Raw genomic sequence first — 19710 nt, forward strand, 5'->3', positions numbered from 1 at the left:
TGCCCTTCTGAAGTTTGCCAATGAACATCTGAATGATTCAGAGGAGAACTGGGTGAAAGTGTTGTGGTCAGATGAGACCAAAATGGAGTTCTTTGGCATCAACTCAACTCGCCGTGTTTGGAGGAGGAGGAATGCTGCCTATGACCCCAAGAACACCATCCCCACCGTCAAACATGGAGGTGGAAACATTATGCTTTGGGGGTGTTTTTCTGCTAAGGGGACAGGACAACTTCACCGCATCAAAGGGACGATGGACGGGGCCATGTACCGTCAAATCTTGGGTGAGAACCTCCTTCCCTCAGCCAGGGCATTGAAAATGGGTCGTGGATGGGTATTCCAGCATGACAATGACCCAATACACACGGCCAAGGCAACAATGGAGTGGCTCAAGAATAAGCACATTAAGGTCCTGGAGTGGCCTAGCCAGTCTCCAGACCTTAATCCCATAGGAAATCTGTGGAGGGAGCTGAAGATTCGAGTTGCCAAACGTCAGGCTCGAAACCTTAATGACTTGGAGAAGATCTGCAAAGAGGAGTGGGATAAAATCCCTCCTGAGATGTGTGCAAACCTGGTGGCCAACTACAAGAAACGTCTGACCTCTGTGATTGCCAACAAGGGTTTTGCTACCAAGTACTAAGTCATGTTTTACAGAGGGGTCAAATACTTATTTCCCTCATTAAAATGCAAATCAATTTATAACATTTTTGACATGCGTTTTTCTGTATTTTTTTGTTGTTATTCTGTCTCTCACTGTTCAAATAAACCTACCATTAAAATTATAGACTGATCATGTCTTTGTCAGTGGGCAAACGTACAAAATCAGCAGGAGATCAAATAAATTTTTCCCTCACTGTATATGTATATTCAGTTGTGCTCTGACGGGTCGTTGTTGGGACTCATTGCTACGGTTCCTCGCTGATTTTTTAAATGTATTATTTTAAAACATTCTTCCTGGTTGTTTCATTGCTATCCAATCAGATTTGTCGGCCACACACTGCCTGCCAATCAGATGTCTTTGCCGCACTCAGGGCACAGGATGTCGTCACGCTCAGTGAGGAAACCCCGGCCCACCAGGGAGACGGAGCACTTCCTACAGTTGAAGCAGTCGTTGTGCCACTGGCGCTCTTCAAAGGAGATGTACTTACTGCCACCCAGACCTGAGAGAGACGGGGAGAGATCAAAACATACTGTTATCCAAAGGTGAGAGAGGTCTCTGCATCCTAAAACATAAATGCATCCTTCATTGAGGTTGTCACAGATCAGAGTGGAGGAAACAGTAGGACATATATACTGTACCTTGCTTTTTCTCATCAAATTACATAGATCAGTGATTGGGGAGGGAGGAAAGGAGACCGTAAGGAATCAAACAGGGCCACAGTGTACGGCGTGATGTGAGTGAGCATCTAATTGACTGACTGACACTCTGTTAGATACACACAGGCTGCGTTCGAGTACACACAATCTCATCACAGGTCTGCACAGATTGTTGCATCGTGCTATCATGTTAGTGTAGTTCCTGATACACTAAGCACTATTCCACATGTTGTACAAATCTGATGATCTGTGCATGACCTGATAAGAAAACGCGTATCTGGAACACACCCAGATAGATAGATAGTTTACCGCTGATGGGGGTGGTGCAGGAGGCACACTTCTTGGCATACAGGTTGCAGAAACAGTTGAGGCAGTAGGCAAAGTCGTCACGGGAGGTGAACCGCTGGCCAGATAGCTGCTGCTTGCAGCCGGTGCACAGGAAGCAGTCCTTATGCCAGGGCTGGTCGCGATAGGTCACCCCACCAGTAGTGATGGGCTATTTAAATGGGGAGAGAAAGGGTTAGGCATACAGGCACACATTCCACCATGCACACACATACGTGTGCACACAAGTACGCACATACACACGCGCACACACACCAAGTGCTGCCATCCAGATACCAGATCTTAGCGGTTGTAGCAATCCATTTAATAAATTGCCACTTATATAGATACTGAGAACATGTATATACATATCAAGTGCTACTCAATATTCCTATAGCCAGACACAGCCAGACTTTCAGAAGATGTCCAAAGAGCCCTGTTTTCTATGTTGTATACACCACTTTAGAGGTCAGAAAAATGGAGGAAGAAACACTACAGTATTTACACTGTCATGACCCTTGACCTACTTTCTTGCAATGCACACACTGCATGGCAAACTGCTTCTCGTAGCAGGGCACACAGAAGTTATGGTTCTCTTTGGGGATGAAGCTCTTGGTGCCGATGGGCTGCTGGCAACGCTGGCAGGTGAAGCAGGTCTCATGCCAGCTGTTACCCTTATGCTCCATCTTCCTGGAGCCTGCATGAAGGAGATGGAGCAAGGGAGGGAGGGATGGAGGGAAGGAAGGAGGGAGGATGAGGGAATTAGAGAGGGATGGAGAGAGAGAGGTAGATTAATAAGGGGAAATTGGGAAAGGATAAAGGATGGAGAGTGAGAAAGAGGACATACACACACTACTAGTCCTTGGGTTACACACACATTCCCTCACTGTCCGCCAACTCAGAATTGCTCTCTAAATACTGCGTGGTGGTCTTTGCATAGAAACAGAGTGGGGACAGAGAGGCATTGTTATGTTCAAGGAGGTCTGGAGTTCATTTAGATCTACATTCAGTGTTCCGGCTCTGCTGCACCCCAGACCTCACCAGAGTATAGTTACACTGACTGTCTGGGAGAAGCACCATCCCAAGGGCTTATGTGAATGAGGACATTCAAAGACATGTAGATTAGTTAGAATCATCCAACAGCGTTTGAGTTTAGTCCTGGCTATTCGCATACTACGACAACGATGACTGTGTGTGTGTGTGTGTGTGTGTGTAATAATGATAATAATGACATTACTAAATGGACGCTGGTTCAAACAAATCAACAAATTTCAGGGCTGCTCTGATAAAGATGATTTAATTTTGAATATCTTTATGGAGCATTATAACATAAAATAGATGATAATGTCATAAGGGGCAGTGTTTATTGGTATTTTGACAGATCTACATTTAGTCTGCAACCATTGAAGGTTTGTGTAATCTGTGATAGTGCAAGAGTAGTTCGTGTACATGCCTGTGTGTGTGTGCATGACCACGTGCATGCATGTCTTTTGTGTGTGTCTAGTATAGATTAGATGGATCTAGGTGTATGTTCTCACCAGGCATGATGGTCTTCTTGCACTCGTGGCACTTGGAGGAGTACTCGTTGGAGTAGCACTCAGTGCAGAGCAGCTGGTCATCCTTGGTGGAGAAGGGCTTGTCCACCAGAGCGCGTTTACACTGGAAGCACTGGAAACACTCCTCATGCCAGTGGCGGTCCTTGTAGGACAGGTCCTACGGAGACAACAGAGAGACAATCAGAATCTGAACATCAGACAGCACGCTTTGACAATGTTCTTGGATGGAGGGTAAAAAATTAGACAGTGATAGTAGTTTGTGCGTGTGTGTGTTATACCCTGGTGTTGCAGCCGATGGGTTTCTTGCAGTCCTCACAGGTATTGGAGTACAGGCTCTCGTAACATTTGACACAGTATGGGTTCTCCTCTCTCAGGACGTACTTCTTACCAAACAGGGATTCCTTACAGTAGTGGCAGTCATAGCGCTCCGTCATCTTGGCACCGGGAATCCCACCCCGCTAACCTGAGGAGAGGGGGAGAGTTTGGGAATCTCAATTTTCTTACTGTATAAAAAGGGGGTTCCTTCAAGTTATGATCAAGAACCCGAATGCATGACCTGCATACATACAGTACATTTGTAAGTAGCCTAGGTTTTTAAGAGTTCAGCTAGATAAACAGAATCCACCTCGGAGGAGTCAAGTTCGTCTGTTTGCCTTGTCTGTGTGCCAGTGTTTATACAGAGAGATCCGCTCCCTGACACTGAGTAGTAGTAGAGAGCATACATCATAATCAGTCTGTTATAGGTAATGAGAACTGGATAAATGGATTACTGCAATGAATAGAATATCCACAAAGTGCATTTCACATTCAAGCAGAGTGGAAGGAACACAAGCGCAACAATGAGTACAATAGACATCTTTGATAAGACATTAAGGACATCACAATACACGCCTGCCTGTCATCTTTTGAGACTGTTATATTGCCGACAGTTGTAGTATCAAGTTGTACTTGTGTGTACAGTATGACTCTCTCTAGGGTTTAGTCTTTGGCCTCTGTGTGTCTATCAGCAGCCAGTCTTGTCTGTTGGTGGCAGCCGCTTGGTGACAGATGAGAGGGATATTAATAGCTCTATCTATCAGTCATGCTTAGAGAGGGATAGGGGACCTTCGCCCCGCACATACCAACACTCACTATGTCACCCTGCAGTCAGCAATCCATCACCACACCACCAGCTGTCAGCATCACAACGCACCAGACCGCTACACAGCTCAGCATCCCGCAGTGTGTGTGTGTGTGACGGCACACCAGAATAATGGCTACTCACGCTCTGCAGCTGTTAGCAGTTCAGCCCCTGATAAGCCTCCTGGTTATGCCTCTCTTTGCCTGACCTGTCTCGCTCTGCTGACCAGTGGTGTGTGTCCGGCTGCCGCTGGTGGAAGTCCCCAGTGTCCCAAGCACACGACAATGCACACCCCTCTCCTCTACACTTCTCACCCCTTTCCCCTCTCATTCTTTCCCTCTCTCTTTCTCTCTGAGTTCCGACCCACTCCCTTCTGCCCACTGATTCCACAGTCGTCGTTTGACCATATAAGGAGGCAAAAGAAAAGCTGGAAAACTAGAGAATGTCCCCCCCTCACGCTCTTAAATTCCTTCTCTCTTCCCCTCATATTCTCTTTAGCTTTTTCAACAACAAAACTCCTTAATCCAGCTGCCCTCATCTCTCTCTCTCTCTCTCTCTCTCTCTCTCTCTCTCTCTCTCTCTCTCTCTCTCTCTCCCCCCACCCTCCCACTCTCTGTCTTTCTCTCCATTTGCTTTCCCAACCCAATGGGTTGTTTGCATTTCCTCATTCGGTTCCCCTCTCTCTGGACTAAACCCCTGTAATATCATGGTATGTTCCTGATGTCATTGTATTATGTATGGTCTTTGTGCATAAGCACCTCAGATATACCACTGCTTACTCAAGAATAGGGGGGACAAGAGTGCTTAGTAAAAGGGCTAGAGAAGGGTCTTGGTGTACCGGTCCAAATTAGATCGAAACAGGAAGTCAGAGGAATTTTCTGTTCTCTGTCTTCAAGTTGAAAGAGGAATGAATATTTACTATCCTATCTACCAGTAATATTTACTCTCCCTCTCTAACCCCTCTTCACAAAGTCTCTCCATTGCTCTAACTCACCTAGCTTAAATCAGGATCCATCTTGTTCCTAAAATAAAAAAATAAACTGAACCCTAATCAAACCTCCAGCTATTTTAAAAAGGTGGGCAGCTGTTGGAGACTGGGCTTCTGTGTTCTCTTTGATGTCATCTGTCAAATGCACCAAGGGGCACCTATCAAGTATTTTGATAACATTGTTTCCTAGCTAACAGTTCTAGGGAGAGAGAACAATTTGTAATGTTACCCGTAATATTCCCCAGATGTTTGAGTGTCCAGTTTTCCGTAAATTAGGGAACATTCTATGTATGTTAGCAAAAACCTCCTGAGAACATACAGTATTTAGCATGTTTTGGCGTTAGTTAGGAGAACATTCCCTAAATGTCAAACAGAACTTATCCACAACGTGGTAGTCATGTTCTCAGAATAGCCAATATTTAATGTTCCAGACATGTTTCATTGGAACATTGCAAGGACACTCCTCTGTCCAGTTTGAGGGTTAGGAGAATATTCCAACAACGTCCCACCAAACATACACAGAACATAGTAGCCATGTTCTCAGAATATAAGATATTAAATGTTCAAGACACATTTCATGGGAACGTTGCAGGAACATTTCTGTGTATCAGTTGTCAGGACGTCACGTGAAACGTTCTTAATGAAAAAAGTTTAATTACGCATCGTTACTGTTGCCAAGCCCATCAAGGCCCTGATTGGTTCACAGTTCTGTGTCTGTTGGCAAGCTTAAGGACACACACACACACACACAGTGCTTTTAACATAGTGTTTTCAACTTACAATATTACACACTTTGACATACATGATTACATTGTGCATGTTCATTTACAGTAATTATTATTCAGCATGTCCTCACCTGCACTATAAACGCCAAGGCATTTTTTAAAACTCAAATACTTATAGTAAGTTGAGCTCAAAGTAAATTAAAAGTCAACATTACTTAATTTTATGTGGTACTGACTCAAAACTAAATGAGAAGTCACATCAACTCACTTTAAGTTATGATAAATAATATTTTTTACCCAGTGTTTTTTGAATTGTTTTTCATATCTGTTTTTGCATGTACATTGAGCGATTGATTGATTAATGTTATGCTACACAAAGAAATAACACATTTTTCTAAACTAATCCAATCATTTAGTTAGATTTTTTGCACCTAATACTGAAATGGTTATTCCAGTTTAAATGGCTTAGATAGTCTCCTCACACTGTTCCTAACCCTGGCAGTCATTATGAATGCAGGTTGCTGGTGAATAAAAATTCCAACGGTTAGATATCCTAACTCTGGCTAGATTCTGATAGGAATTATAAACTGGGTGGTTCGAGCCCTGAATGCTGATTGGCTGATAGCCGTGATATATCAGACCAAATACCACGGGTATGACAAAACATTTATTTTTACTGTTCTAATTATGTTGGTAACCAGTTTATAATAGCAATAAGGCACCTCGGGGTTTTGTGGTATATGACCAATATACCACACCCCCTCATGCCTTATTGCTTAATTACACATCAGTTTGCAAGCCAGCATAATGGGACTTGCAGGTAGGGTTGCAAAATTCTGGTACATTTGCCATGTTTTTCAGAAATCCCAGTTGGAATTGTTTTTACCTGAAAGTTACTGGAATTTTGCAACTCTACTTGCAGGCCTGATGTGGCCTGTAAACCAAGTGCTTATGAGATATGTAATGTATTGTCATAAAGAGTTTATTATAATAAAAAATAAAAAAAATAATAAAAAAAAAATAATAATAATAATATTCCCCTAGGAACTCACTTGGTGAAGGCCACGACTGAAAATGAACGAATTTGGTAGCTCAATTGGTAGAGCATGGCGCTTGTAACGCCAGGGTAATGGGTTTGATCCCCGGGACCACCCATACGTAAAAATGTATGCACGCATGACTGTAAGTTGCTTTGGATAAAAGCGTCTGCTAAATGGCATATTATATTATAAATAACCATGTCTCGGTCACTAACAAGTCATGGGTAGTAACTGTACAAATCACTCAAAGGCAAGGCACACTGGGAAATTTGTTGGAGGTGTAGTTTAGTGGGGGCATTACTTTTTCTTTTTCAAGCCGATACAACTCAAATCTGGACCCCCTACAGGGTTTGAGTAATGACTACAAAAATGACTAAGTAACTGTACTCAGATATATTAAGTGCAACGGGTTTCTTCAAGTTGAGTAATGAGAGCACATTGGGGTTTACAGTGTGGGATTTGAACTAAACCTCTTGGTTCAAGGCATTCTGATCTTCCTGCTACGCCACCATGTCTGTGTCAGTTAATCAGACTATGGTCCCAATTTCTCTCCTCGAACTGTGCATTTCGCCGTTCGGACGATTTCTCGGGGGCTGTACTACAAAGTTCACAATTTTTGTGCTTGCCAGTTAGCTAGCAGTTCTCAGCTGCTTGCAGACAATGCCTAGCAGTTTCTTAATGCCGATAAAAACTGATAATGGCCATAATTTCAATCATTACTGAATTATGTAATATAACAAATCAAACATTTAATTTAGACCTGGCCTTTATTTGCTGAAATGTGTGTTGTTGCCCAGTATTTCAGCAACTGTAGGGCTTTCTGTATAATGTTGGTGGGGTATTTAACCCTGTTAATGTTATTCCTTAACCACTAGGATCAATAAAAGTTTTTCCTTGAGTGCACTTTTAATAACAGAGCTGAGAACATGGCAACCATGGTCTGTGTATGTTTGGTGGGACTGAAGAAAAGGGTTAGGACAGACTAAGCTAGGTTCAGGACTGTTTCTGCCACCATGGTGCATCAGTCAGAATGCAAGGAGGAGATGGTACAATTATCCAATTTCTTTCACATATTGCAAAGACTAAACAGAGGCGGGGGAGTCGCCGCTTCCAGATTCTGTTGGCTTGTATGGCTGGTAGGTAGGGTTAGGAAGGATGTGTTAGGTGTGGCTTGTAAGGTCTTGGAGATAGCTTGGATAACAAGGATGTGGTGTTCTGAAATGGAGATACAAAAGGGAAACATTAGGAACACAACATAAAGGTGCATGAATCATAAAGTAGTACCAGTTGAATATGGGCTTAACATTAACTATAAACTGAGGAGACTGCCAAAACATAACTATAACAAAGGAGCCATAGAATTTAGCATCATTAGCAAACTGAGGGCATGGATATACAAAGAGATATAACCAGTGCTTGACTTTTGCAGGAGCTCACCAGAGCTGAGTAGCGGCACCTCACATTTTCTACTGTTTGAGTTTTGTGGAGCTCCTGCACCTAAATATAAACAGTACCAGCCCTGAAAATGAGTACAGAAACCTATTTCAGTCCTAGTCAAGCACTGGATATAACATAAGGTAACAACTATATTATTTAGGACTTACATTCTCCAAACAGTATAATAACAAAGGGCACTTACTTCATCATATCACACGCATAATGGCAGGAGGAAGGCATCACCAAACATAAACTGGTAGGTAGGAAGGAAGGAGCATGCAGCTTATAGAGCCCAACAGTGGAGATCACCTTGTCCTAGAGAGATTTACACGGTTATAAAAACATCACACCAGGATAAGCCTACACGAAACACAGCCCTTATTTTAAGTGTTTCTAAAATCCCCTATGGGAAAAATGATTGGAACCATTTCTCTGTTTGACCGCTAGGTTTTATGGGTATTATGACTCATACTGTGTACGCTATGCGGGGAATGAAAGGGATGGAAAAGGGTAGACGAGAGGTGATTAGGGAGTGGGAACAGGCGTGGAGGACGTGGCCTAGGGTAATTGGAAGCAATTGGAGTCCTGTAGGGGTGCCATGACCCTTCACAACAGGGACGTTGATAGAATATTGTCCTGACCGTCAGGAAACAGGACACAGGAATGTTCTTACAATGTTCCCATGAAACGTGTCTAGAACATTAATATAGAATATTCGGAGAACTTGGTAACCACATTCTGGGTAAGTTCTGTTTGACATTAAGAGAATGGTCTCTTGGAACGTCCTTGCACGTCACTGGAACATTCCTATGAAAACGTTAGGTAATGACCTAATCAGACTCTTAAGGGAACGTTCTCTAAAGTTGTGGGAATGTTTGTTGTTAGCTGGGTTCCCACCATAGCGAACAACAAAGATTGAATACCTCAAAGTGGAGGAAAGACATGTACAGTACTTGTACTAATAATACAAATGAAATGATCTGCAGTCTCATGGTTTTGTCCCTGGATGTCATGCATAATGAAGTGCTGCTTTTATCTAGTTGTGGTAAAGCAATGTTTTTGATTGGATGATTGAATCAATTGAATTACAGGAAGTTGAGGAGGCTCATAGCGTCTTATACGAATAACATTTTAAATAAATAACATTGTAGTTTTAAAAAATGTATAAACAATTGAATGTTATTATAAAACAACAATTACAGTTACTATGCCGATTCACACTGTCACTTAGCATTAGTTAGACCAGGGATTTACAAACCTGTTCCTGGAGAGCAACCATCTTGTAGGTTTTTAGTCCAACCGGTGAGCTTGATTAGGGTTGGGTTGGATGGGATTGAAAACCTAGGTAGCTCTCTAGGTACAAGATTTGAGAACCGTGGGGTTATGTAAAACAAAGGGGAGATCACAATTGCATACTCTTTGCATCCTTTCTCCTTCTCAAAACACATTGGATGAGAAAGCCAGAGAACCTCTGGCTTTCTCATCCAATGTGTTTGAGAAGGAGACGAGGAGAGAGGACGCGAGGAGGATGCAATTGAGATCTTCCCACAGAATCCTACTCCATGTGCTGGCTCACTCCTGGGAGGTCGCCCGGTTCCAAAACTTCACCCGGTGCAAAACACACCTACCCGGGCCAGATGAATTGTATCCCCTCATTGAATAGAACGGGTGTTCCCATTCAAGACAATGATGGTATTATGGGTGGACTGCTGGCCATTGCGAGTGTACCCATAGGAGCAAAGCAGTAAGTAAAAGCATAAAGTAAAAGCACGAAGTTTACCCATCAATCTGTGCTGTGATTTGTTAAATCAACTCAGCTGACATTACAAAAAATACATTCCATTGCATGAACCACATCAGTTAGCATCATTTGAATGAACATTCTACATTACTATGGAAATGATTGCATCTCGCACAGCAAGCGATACCGATGCGCCAAGTCTGGAACCAACAGGACCCTGAACAGCTTCTACCCCCAAGCCATAAGCCTGCTAAATAGTTAACAAAATAGCTACCCGGTGTCACGCCCGGAGCCGGATCCGCCTCTGAGGCGGAATGACCACCCGGCCCCTACCCTGTTATGTTTATGTGGCGCGGTCGGAGTCCGCACCTTTGGGGGGGGGGTACTGTCACGCCCTGACTCAGGGGACGTTTATTTGTTGAGTCAGGGTGTGTATATTCCGTGTTGTGTTGTTTCTATGGTGTAGTATCTGGTATGTCTATTTCTATGTTGGCCGGGGTGGTTCCCAATCAGAGGCAGCTGTCGCTCGTTGTCTCTGATTGGGGACCATACTTAAGGCAGCCTTTTGGCACCTGTTAGTTGTGGGATCTTGTTCCGTATAGGTTTGTTGTGTGTACCTTAAGACTTCACGTATCGTTTGTTTGTTGTTTTGTCGTGTGTTTATTCGTTTAATAAACATGTACGCTTATCACGCTGCGCCTTGGTTTGACCAGTCTTTAAACGAACGTGACAGAAGATCCCACCAAATGAGGACCAAGCAGCGTGTCCAGGAGCAGACAGCCTGGACCTGGGAGGAGATCCTGGACGGGAAGGGATCCTGGACTTGGGAGGAGATTCAGGCCGGAATGGATCGCCGTCCTTGGGAGGAGACAGTGGAGGCGCGCTATAGAGCGGAGCAGCGGCAACGCAGAAGGTGCCGGCCGAGGAGGAAGGCCGAGATACAGCCCCAAGAAAAATTTTTTTTGGGGGGGCTAAAAGGATGGTTGGCGGAGCCTAGTGTTAGAGCAGAGCCAACTCCCTGTACTCATGCAAGGAAGCGTGTGACTGGGCAGGCTCCGTGTTATGCGGAGCTACGTACTGTGCCGCGAGTGTTCCGGCACAGTCCTGTACGTCCTGTGCTGGCACCACGCATGTGTCATGCGAAGATGGGCATTCAGCCAGGACGGGGTGTGCCGGCTCAACGCTCGTGGTCTCCAGGACGCCTCCTCGGTCCCGTATATCCTGCGCCGGTGCTACGTACTGTATCGCCAGTACGCGTGCACAGCCTCGTACGTCCTGTGCTAATGCCTCACACATATTGTGTGGAAGTAGGCATCCAGCCAGGACGGGTTGTGTCAGCTCTCCGCTCCAGACCTCCAGTCCGCCTCCACAGTCCGGTACGGCCCGTTCCTGATCCCCGCACCAAGCCAGTGGTGCCTGTTCCCAGTCCGGCCCGGCCCGTTCCTGCTCCCCGCACCAAGCCAGTGGTGCGTGTTCCCAGTCCTGCCCGGCCTGTTCCTTTCCCCCGCACCAAGCCAGTGGTGCTTGTTCCCAGTCCTGCCCGGCCTGTTCCTTTCCCTCTCACCAAGCCAGTGGTGCACGTCGCCAGCCCGGTCCGGCCTGTTCCTGCCCCTCGCACCAAGCCAGTGGTGCGCGTCGCCAGCCCGGCCCGCTGGTTCCTGCCCCTCGCACCAAGCCAGTAGTGCACGTCGCCAGCCCGGCCCGGCCTGTTCCTGCCCCTCGCACCAAGCCAGTGGTGCGCGTCGCCAGCCCGGTCCGGCCTGTTCCTGTCCCTCGCACCAAGCCAGTGGTGCGCGTCGCCAGCCCGGCCCGGCCTGTTCCTGCCCCTCGCACCAAGCCAGTGGTGCGCGTCGCCAGCCCGGTCCGGCCTGTTCCTGCTCCTCGCACCAAGCCAGTGGTGCGTGTGTCCAGTCCGGCACGGCCCATGCCTGGTCCGGCACCGGTTAGCTGCTCCACTCCGGAGCCAGAGCAATCCGCTCCACCGGTGCCCAGTCCAGCTCCGGTCAGCGGCTCCAGTCCGGAGCCTGTGCAGTTCGATCCACCGTCGTCGGGTCCAGCTCCAGTCAGCGGTTCCAGTCCAGACCCAGACGTCAGCCCCTCTCCAGGTTCGGGGTCTCCCACACCAGGGTCCAGACAGGGCCTGGTAATTCGTGGGAGGAAGGAGAGGGGAAGCAGCGCGCCGAGGTCCAGACCAAACCAGGGGCGCAACAGGGCGGTGGAGAGAAAGTGGTGGTCACGCCCGGAGCCGGATCCGCCTCTGAGGCGGAATGACCACCCGGCCCCTACCCTGTTATGTTTATGTGGCGCGGTCGGAGTCCGCACCTTTGTGGGGGGGTACTGTCACGCCCTGACTCAGGGGACGTTTATTTGTTGAGTCAGGGTGTGTATATTCCGTGTTGTGTTGTTTCTATGGTGTAGTATCTGGTATGTCTATTTCTATGTTGGCCGGGGTGGTTCCCAATCAGAGGCAGCTGTCGCTCGTTGTCTCTGATTGGGGACCATACTTAGGCAGCCTTTTGGCACCTGTTAGTTGTGGGATCTTGTTCCGTATAGGTTTGTTGTGTGTACCTTAAGACTTCACGTATCGTTTGTTTGTTGTTTTGTCGTGTGTTTATTCGTTTAATAAACATGTACGCTTATCACGCTGCGCCTTGGTTTGACCAGTCTTTAAACGAACGTGACACCCGGAATATCTGCATTGACCCTTTTTACACCAACTTTTTTGAATCGTCACGTGCGCTGCCGTTACTGTTTGTTTATTATGTGTCACTTTATTCCTAGTTATATGTACATACTGTATCTACCTCAATTACCTTGTACCCCTGCACATCGACTCGGTACTTGTACCCCTTGTATATAGCCAAGTTATTGTTACTCATTGTGTATTTATTATTACTTTTAATACTATGCGTTATTACTTTTCTACCATTTCTCTATTTTTTCTCTCTCTGCATTGTTGGGAAGGGCCCGTAAGTAAGCATTTCACTGTTAGTCTCCACATGTTGTTTACGAAGCATTTGACAAATACAATTTTATTTGATGACAACACCAGGTAGCCATTGCAATTGTACCCATGAGTTGACCAGTCAATTTGCTCGGGTTAGAGGTTCCAAGCCTGTTCTATTCATTCTGATTTCTATGCCCATGAGCTTACCGGAATGAATACACCCCTGAGGTAGAGAATGGTGCTGTTCCAGGTGGTCTACATACCAGTCACACTGCACACAACCACCAATCATTGCATGACATGTTATTGATGGCGTTCTACAACATCACACTGCCCTAATTAATTTCCTTGCATCCTCCTGAAAAATTATTGGAGGAGGCATGAGTGGAGGAACATTGAGTCCCCTCTTTGAAAAGGGTGTGAAAAGGATAAAAAGATCATGTGAGAAATTGAACAAAGATAAAATCCAAGACAGCATGGTTCATTGTCCTATCCTCATGTCTGTTCTACCACCCCTCTCCTTCTTCCATTCCCTCCCAGGCAGGTATAAACAGATAGAGTGATTGGTGATGTTGGCTGGTATAAAACAGAGAGTCAGTCATTACATGTCAATTCAGGGCATGAGCTGATATTCTCAATGTTTTAATTGAAATACTGTAAAGGTTGGGCTAGTTTGTTGTCACTACAACTTATGCAAAGTGGGTGGGGTTATATCTTGCCTGGTTGGCCCTGTCCGGGGGTATCGTCGGACGGGGTCACAGTGTCCCCTGACCCCCCTGTCTCAGCCTCCAGTATCTATGCTGCAATGGTCCATGTGCCAGGGGACTAGGGTCAGTCTGTTATATCTGTTGTAATTCTCCTCTTATTTGGTGTCCTGTGTGAATTTAAGTATGCTCCTTCTAATTCTCTCTCCCTCCCCTCCCGGAGGACCTGAGCCCTAGGACCATGCCTCAGGACTACCTGGCCTGATGACTCCTGGCTGTCCCCAGTCCACCTGGTTGTGCTGCTGCTCCAGTTTCAACTATTCTGCCTGTGGCTATGGAACCCTGACCTGTTCACCGGACCTGCTGTTTTTGACTCTCTCTCTCTCTCTCTCTCTCTCTCTCTCTACCACACCTGCTGTCTCAACCTCTGAACGCTTGGCTATGAAAAGCCAACTGACATTTACTCCTGAGGTACTGACCTGTTGCACCCTCTACAACCACTGTGATTATTATTTGACCCTGCTGGTCATCTATGAACGTTTGAACATCTTGAAGAACAATCTGGCCTTAATGGCAATGTACTCTTATAATCTCCACCTGGCACAACCAGAAGAGGACTGGCCACCCCTCAGAGCTTGGTTCCTCTCTAAGTTTCTTCCTAGGTTCCTGCCTTTCTAGGGAGTTTTTCCTAGCCACCGTGCTTCTACATCTGCATTGCTTGCTGTTTGGGGTTTTAGGCTGGGTTTCTGTATAGCACTTTGTGACACCTGCTGATGTAAAAAGGGCTTTATAAAGACATTTGATTGATTGATTGATTGATGCACTAACTAGGGTCAGAGACATATTTATATATATGGCTCTGGCTAGGGCTTTGTCCTATTCATGGACCTTAACTAGGGCAAGTCATTTGATGCAATCAATAGTACGACAGAAAACTGTGATGCCTAGTAGAAAATAATATACTATTTCTTATCAGTAACGTTATAATGAAAAAGGGAATTGCATCACAAAGATAAATAAACAAAAGTCCATAGGACAGGATAACGTTACCGTTACAGTAGTAGGTAAGCTAAAAACACCAAATTAGTTCAGGGAATGGCAAAACAAATTACGTTATACATTACTTTGTGGTGACTAGCTACAGGTGTTAGCAACATGTTAGTAACATACCTTGAATTTTTTTTACTTTCCCGTCCATGGTGGAAAAATGGTGGGAACTGAACTCGGTTTCAACCAGTCCCCATTGTAGTCAGTGGCCACAAAGTGATCACTGGACACGGTCAACTGCAGCTGGCTGGTGAATGACTTCAGGCGTCGTATCGACACCATAAGCAGGATGTTGGATGGCCTGCAGCCATGTCTGACACAAAATTCCATCGCAATCAGGAAAAGAGTGGGAAAATGTTGTGTATTTGTATCTGACAGGAACATTATTGCACCCGGGTACAATGCACTTTATTTTGGCCAACGTCACTCTGCTAATAACTCCCTTACGAAAAATTATTGCAGTCAGAGCGCAGTATAACTGCATTACACTGTAGTATAACTGTAGTTAGAATGCAGTATTTTACTGCAGTAATTTTGCAGTGAACTGCAGTTACAGTGCAGTATAACTGCAGTTCAACTGCAGTACACTGCAGTTATTCTGCAATCACTGCGTCCAAAATACCACAGTCGACTGCAGTTACTGCACTTTTACTGCAGTTTCAAAACTACAATAATTTTTTATAAGGTGGTTATTTGCCTTACTATACTTCAGAGATTACTAACCGCTAGCCTAGCTAGCTACCATCTTTTTTTCTACTTCCTTTCGTTCTGATTTCACAGTTATAGTCACCAACACTCTAGATAACATGAACACAGCCTAACCAGCTCTGCTAGGGTGAGTAAAATGGTCAGAGTGAGGTTTTCTCTAATTTGTGTTAGCTTTGGTGCTTGACTGCCGTTGTGAGGTCAGAACACTCGGATCAACCCTACTCCTCAGCCAGAGCGTCCAGTGTGCGCTCCGAGAGCGAAAGACTCTGAATTTGCGAAAGGACAATCTGACAACGCTCTGAATTTACAAACGCCCAGAGCGCACTCAGAGAGCACTCAGGCACTCCAGAGTGAATTTACAAACACACCCTATATGGAAGACATTTACGCTAGCACGAAGTAGGTCTGTTTTTAAAAATACTTTTTACATTAAACAACACATTTATTTGGCAATTCAATGCCGAGACACTAATCGTTGTTTATGTAACAATAAAAACACACTTTTAATGCATTTTAGGTAATTTCGGAAATTCAGCATTTTTATATAAATATTCAGAAATCTAAATATTCAAACAATGGATATAAAAACTGTACAGGGTACTAACAAACAGCCAAGCAAGTGTTATAAAGGGTCCAGAAGTGTATTTGGGTGAACTTCCCCTTTAACATCTTATTAGTCGATCCCCTTACAAGTTAAAGTCTTCTTTAATTTTTCACCTACATAATTTAAAGGATCAGTGCAGTCCAAAACTGTATTGTCATGCGTTTGATATATATTTCCACACCAATAGGTTGGAATAATACTGTGAAATTGTGAAAATTATGATTATGCCCTTTTAGTGTAAACGCTGTTTGAAAAGACTGCCTGAAATTTCAGCCTGTTTTGTTGGGATGGAGTTTTGGTCTGAATGATGACATCACATAAACATATGTTAATAGACCAATAAAAAAGATTTCCAAACCTCTCTGCCAATAACAGCTAGTTTTCAGTTTCCCCCTCTTTGCTAAGAAGCTATTTAAGTTTATTTTTGACCATTTTAATTCAAAACAATCACATTAAGGTACTTCAATGTTACCCAGAAAGGACTTGATATTGCATAAAAAATGGCTGCATTGGACCTTTAACCTGTTGTTAGTTTGACTTGAGATACATTATATTTCTTTACTTAGCAAGACAAAGACCCTACACCCCTCTTCCCCAATTTGACAGGTACCACTGGAGTACCCTCATCTGACCCCAGATCGATCTCTTTCTCTCTCTCACTCACTCACTCACTCACTCACTCACTCACTCACTCACTCACTCACTCACTCACTCACTCACTCACTCACTCACTCACTCACTCACTCACTCACTCACTCACTCACTCACTCACTCACTCACTCACTCACTCACTCACACACACACAGCTATGACAGGGGATCTATCATACTAGGCTTGAGCCACAATGGTGGAAGTGGCCCACAGTGACATGCGTCTCTAATGATAGCCAGTGCCCTCCCAGGAAACTGGACTGCTTTCAAGAGCCACGACAGAGGGGCTTAGACAGGTGTTCAAAATAGCTCAACGTCAAACTACTACAGAAATGCACAGTCCCTCACACATATAGCCTTCCTGATGAGCCGAGTGGGCAGGGTTTGCACTTTTGGGACTATTTCATTGGCTCCATCACGCCAGAACTGCACTTAATGCTACCTCTCAGCCTAAAGGCGTGGATCTCTGTTCCCTTAAATGTACCCCCCCCCTTTCTAACACCACTCCTTACCCTAACAATAGGGTATAGATACTTGGAACAAAGGCACAGAGCATATACCCTATCTGCCCTGTCCGTCTACACTTTATCCAGACACACTGATAACACCTCCACTGATCCTCCTGCTACACCTCCGTGTAGCTCAGCTGGTAGAGCATGGCGCTTGCAACGCCACGGTTGTGGGTTCGATTCCCACGGAGGGCCAGTATGAAAAATAAATAAAAAATGTATGCACTGGATAAGAGCGTCTGCTAAATGACTAAAATGTAAATGTATATAAACCCTGGTTTGCAGATGATATGTATTTGCCAATGAGAGGCTTTGAAGCCATATTGGCACTCCCCAGAAGAAGCAGTCCTCCATAGGAATGAATGGAATTTTACAGTATTTCAATTAAATGTTGCAAGGACAAAATTTAATGTATAAGTCTTTTTCTGTTGTAGTGGAGACATTAGTACTACTTTAAGGAAAATGTTTTTATATATTTTTGTATTTATTTGTATGTTTAGCTCCCAAAATATAATTTAAAAGTATGCATTAAGGTGTCTGTAATATAATAAATGTGGCAAAAACAAATGTAGATAATTTCTATAGCTTCCAAAATATTTTTTATAACAGTGGGGGAGTGCCAAGTGTGTATATAAATCATTGATTAGATATCACAACATAGCATAGACAGCCTTCCCCCAGCATACTCACTGTCCATGTTTAAAGTTCAACACACACATGCACGCACACTCTGACTGATGGATCTTGTATCTGCACTGTGACAATGTTAACCTGCTGAAATGATCACCTAGAGCATTTAAAACAAACTCCACTACAACGCTAATAATTTTCTCTCCAAGGCACAGTGAATGTAGGACAATAGAGTCAGGCTTTCTGAGGACACAGAAACAAATCTTGGATCTCTTTTGATCATGTAATCTGTATTATAGGAAAATAAATGATACTGACCAAAACTCAACTGATTACCTCTGATTCAAAGTGACAGTGACGATTTTGTTTTTAAAATAGTAAATAGAAGATAAAGACAGCTAAGTCAACTCTGGATGACTTACAATGGATTTACCTTGAATTAGTCAGTGGAGAAATTAGGTCACATGTCACGCTTAAATGCCAAAATTCTGTCATAGTGTGCAAGGTGATGAAAGTCTAAAGAACCATAAACCGAGAAAGAGAGAGAGAGATGTGGAGTTTTAGGAGGAGGGTGAGTGATATTGTTTGGGCTGAGTGGAGGGTGATAGTTTCAGGTGGTAGAGAAGAAGAGGTAATGGGATGGACGGAGATGGGTTGAGTTGAACATTGGAAAGGTGGAAAGAAAGAGAACATTATTAAGTAGAGGTAATAGCGCAGGTGCAGAGAGAGAATGGACATGGAAGAGGCTGCCAGAGAGGGAGTGCTAGAGGAAGTGGAAGAGGAGTGAAGAACAGATGGATGAATGAGTGGACAGTGCTGGGTCTTACCTTTCTCTCTGTGGAGGGTGTGTGTCTTTGAGGAGTCTGCTCAGACTGAGATGGGCGACGGAGAGCGAGCTGTAGTCACTCCTGAATGGATTACCCCACCAATAGACGACTAATTGGGGAGTGGGTGAGGAGGGCGCTGGGAGGGGACTGGGGGACTCTTTTCTTTTTCAATGGGCTATAAATACAATGGCCCTACAGAGACAAAACCCTCTCACTCACACACACTCTCACTCACACACACTTTCTCACTCACGCAGTCACTCAGCCACACCAACAGACCTGTGGCCTTGTAAGGCATTGCATTGATGTTCACTAACCACACACACACACGGATGAGATCAACTGCTCAGGAAATTCAGTGTCTATTGCAGGTCTCTCCAACCCTGTTCCTAGAGAGCTACCCTCCTGTAGGTTTTCGCTCCAACCCCAGTTGTAACTAACCTGATTCAGCTTATCAACCAGCTAATTATTAGAACCAGGTGTGCTAGATTAGGGTTGGAGCGAAAACCTACAGGAAGGTAGCTCTCCAGGAACAGGGTTGCAGAGCCCTGGTCTATAGTTTATTAAAACCCCTGTGATTCTGAAATATATCACATTCACCTCTCTCCCTCTATCCCTACATGCCCCTCTCTCTCCCTCTATCCCTACATGCCCCTCTCTCTCCCTCTATCCCTTCATCCCCCTCTCTCTCCCTCTATCCCTGCATCCCTCTATCCCTGCATGCCCCTCTCTCTCTCTCTATCCCTGCATGCCCCTCTCTCTCCCTCTATCCCTGCATCCCCCTCTCTCTCCCTCTATCCCTGCATCCCCCTCTCTCTCCCTCTATCCCTGCATCCCCC

At 44.8% G+C, this 19710-nt stretch overlaps 1 protein-coding gene across 2 annotated transcripts; it reads right to left on the reverse strand.

Annotated features, from left to right (window-relative positions):
* Positions 1 to 936: 936 nt before the first annotated feature.
* LOC121554205 (four and a half LIM domains protein 2) lies at positions 937 to 19018 on the reverse strand. Of its 2 annotated transcripts, none has more exons than XM_041867686.1 (6): positions 18872 to 19018; positions 3473 to 3657; positions 3177 to 3351; positions 2166 to 2335; positions 1624 to 1810; positions 937 to 1157 (listed from the first exon to the last, which is right to left on the reverse strand). In XM_041867686.1, exons 2-6 carry the CDS (start codon positions 3626 to 3628, stop codon positions 1006 to 1008), a joined length of 840 nt encoding a protein of 279 aa, XP_041723620.1. In that variant the 5' UTR covers positions 3629 to 3657; positions 18872 to 19018; the 3' UTR covers positions 937 to 1005. The 2 variants fall into 2 exon arrangements, with proteins under 2 accessions (XP_041723620.1, XP_041723627.1); XM_041867693.2 differs by lacking the exon at positions 18872 to 19018 and adding an exon at positions 4459 to 5836.
* Between the last annotated feature and the right edge of the window lie 692 nt (positions 19019 to 19710).

Source organism: Coregonus clupeaformis, chromosome 23 (genome assembly GCF_020615455.1).
Source record: "Coregonus clupeaformis isolate EN_2021a chromosome 23, ASM2061545v1, whole genome shotgun sequence".
NCBI classification, from domain to species: Eukaryota; Metazoa; Chordata; class Actinopteri; order Salmoniformes; family Salmonidae; genus Coregonus; species Coregonus clupeaformis.

Bases quoted from the DNA above. Each gene is read 5' to 3' on its own strand.
- LOC121554205 (XM_041867686.1), bottom strand. From the start codon at position 3,628: ATGACGGAGCGCTATGACTGCCACTACTGTAAGGAATCCCTGTTTGGT. The intron at 1,811-2,165 runs GTAGGTCAAGGG...CCATTTAAATAG, and splicing joins AGTGTGTGCATTGCAAGAAA to CCCATCACTACTGGTGGGGT. The intron at 1,158-1,623 runs GTAAACTATCTA...CGTCTCTCTCAG, and splicing joins CTGCACCACCCCCATCAGCG to GTCTGGGTGGCAGTAAGTAC.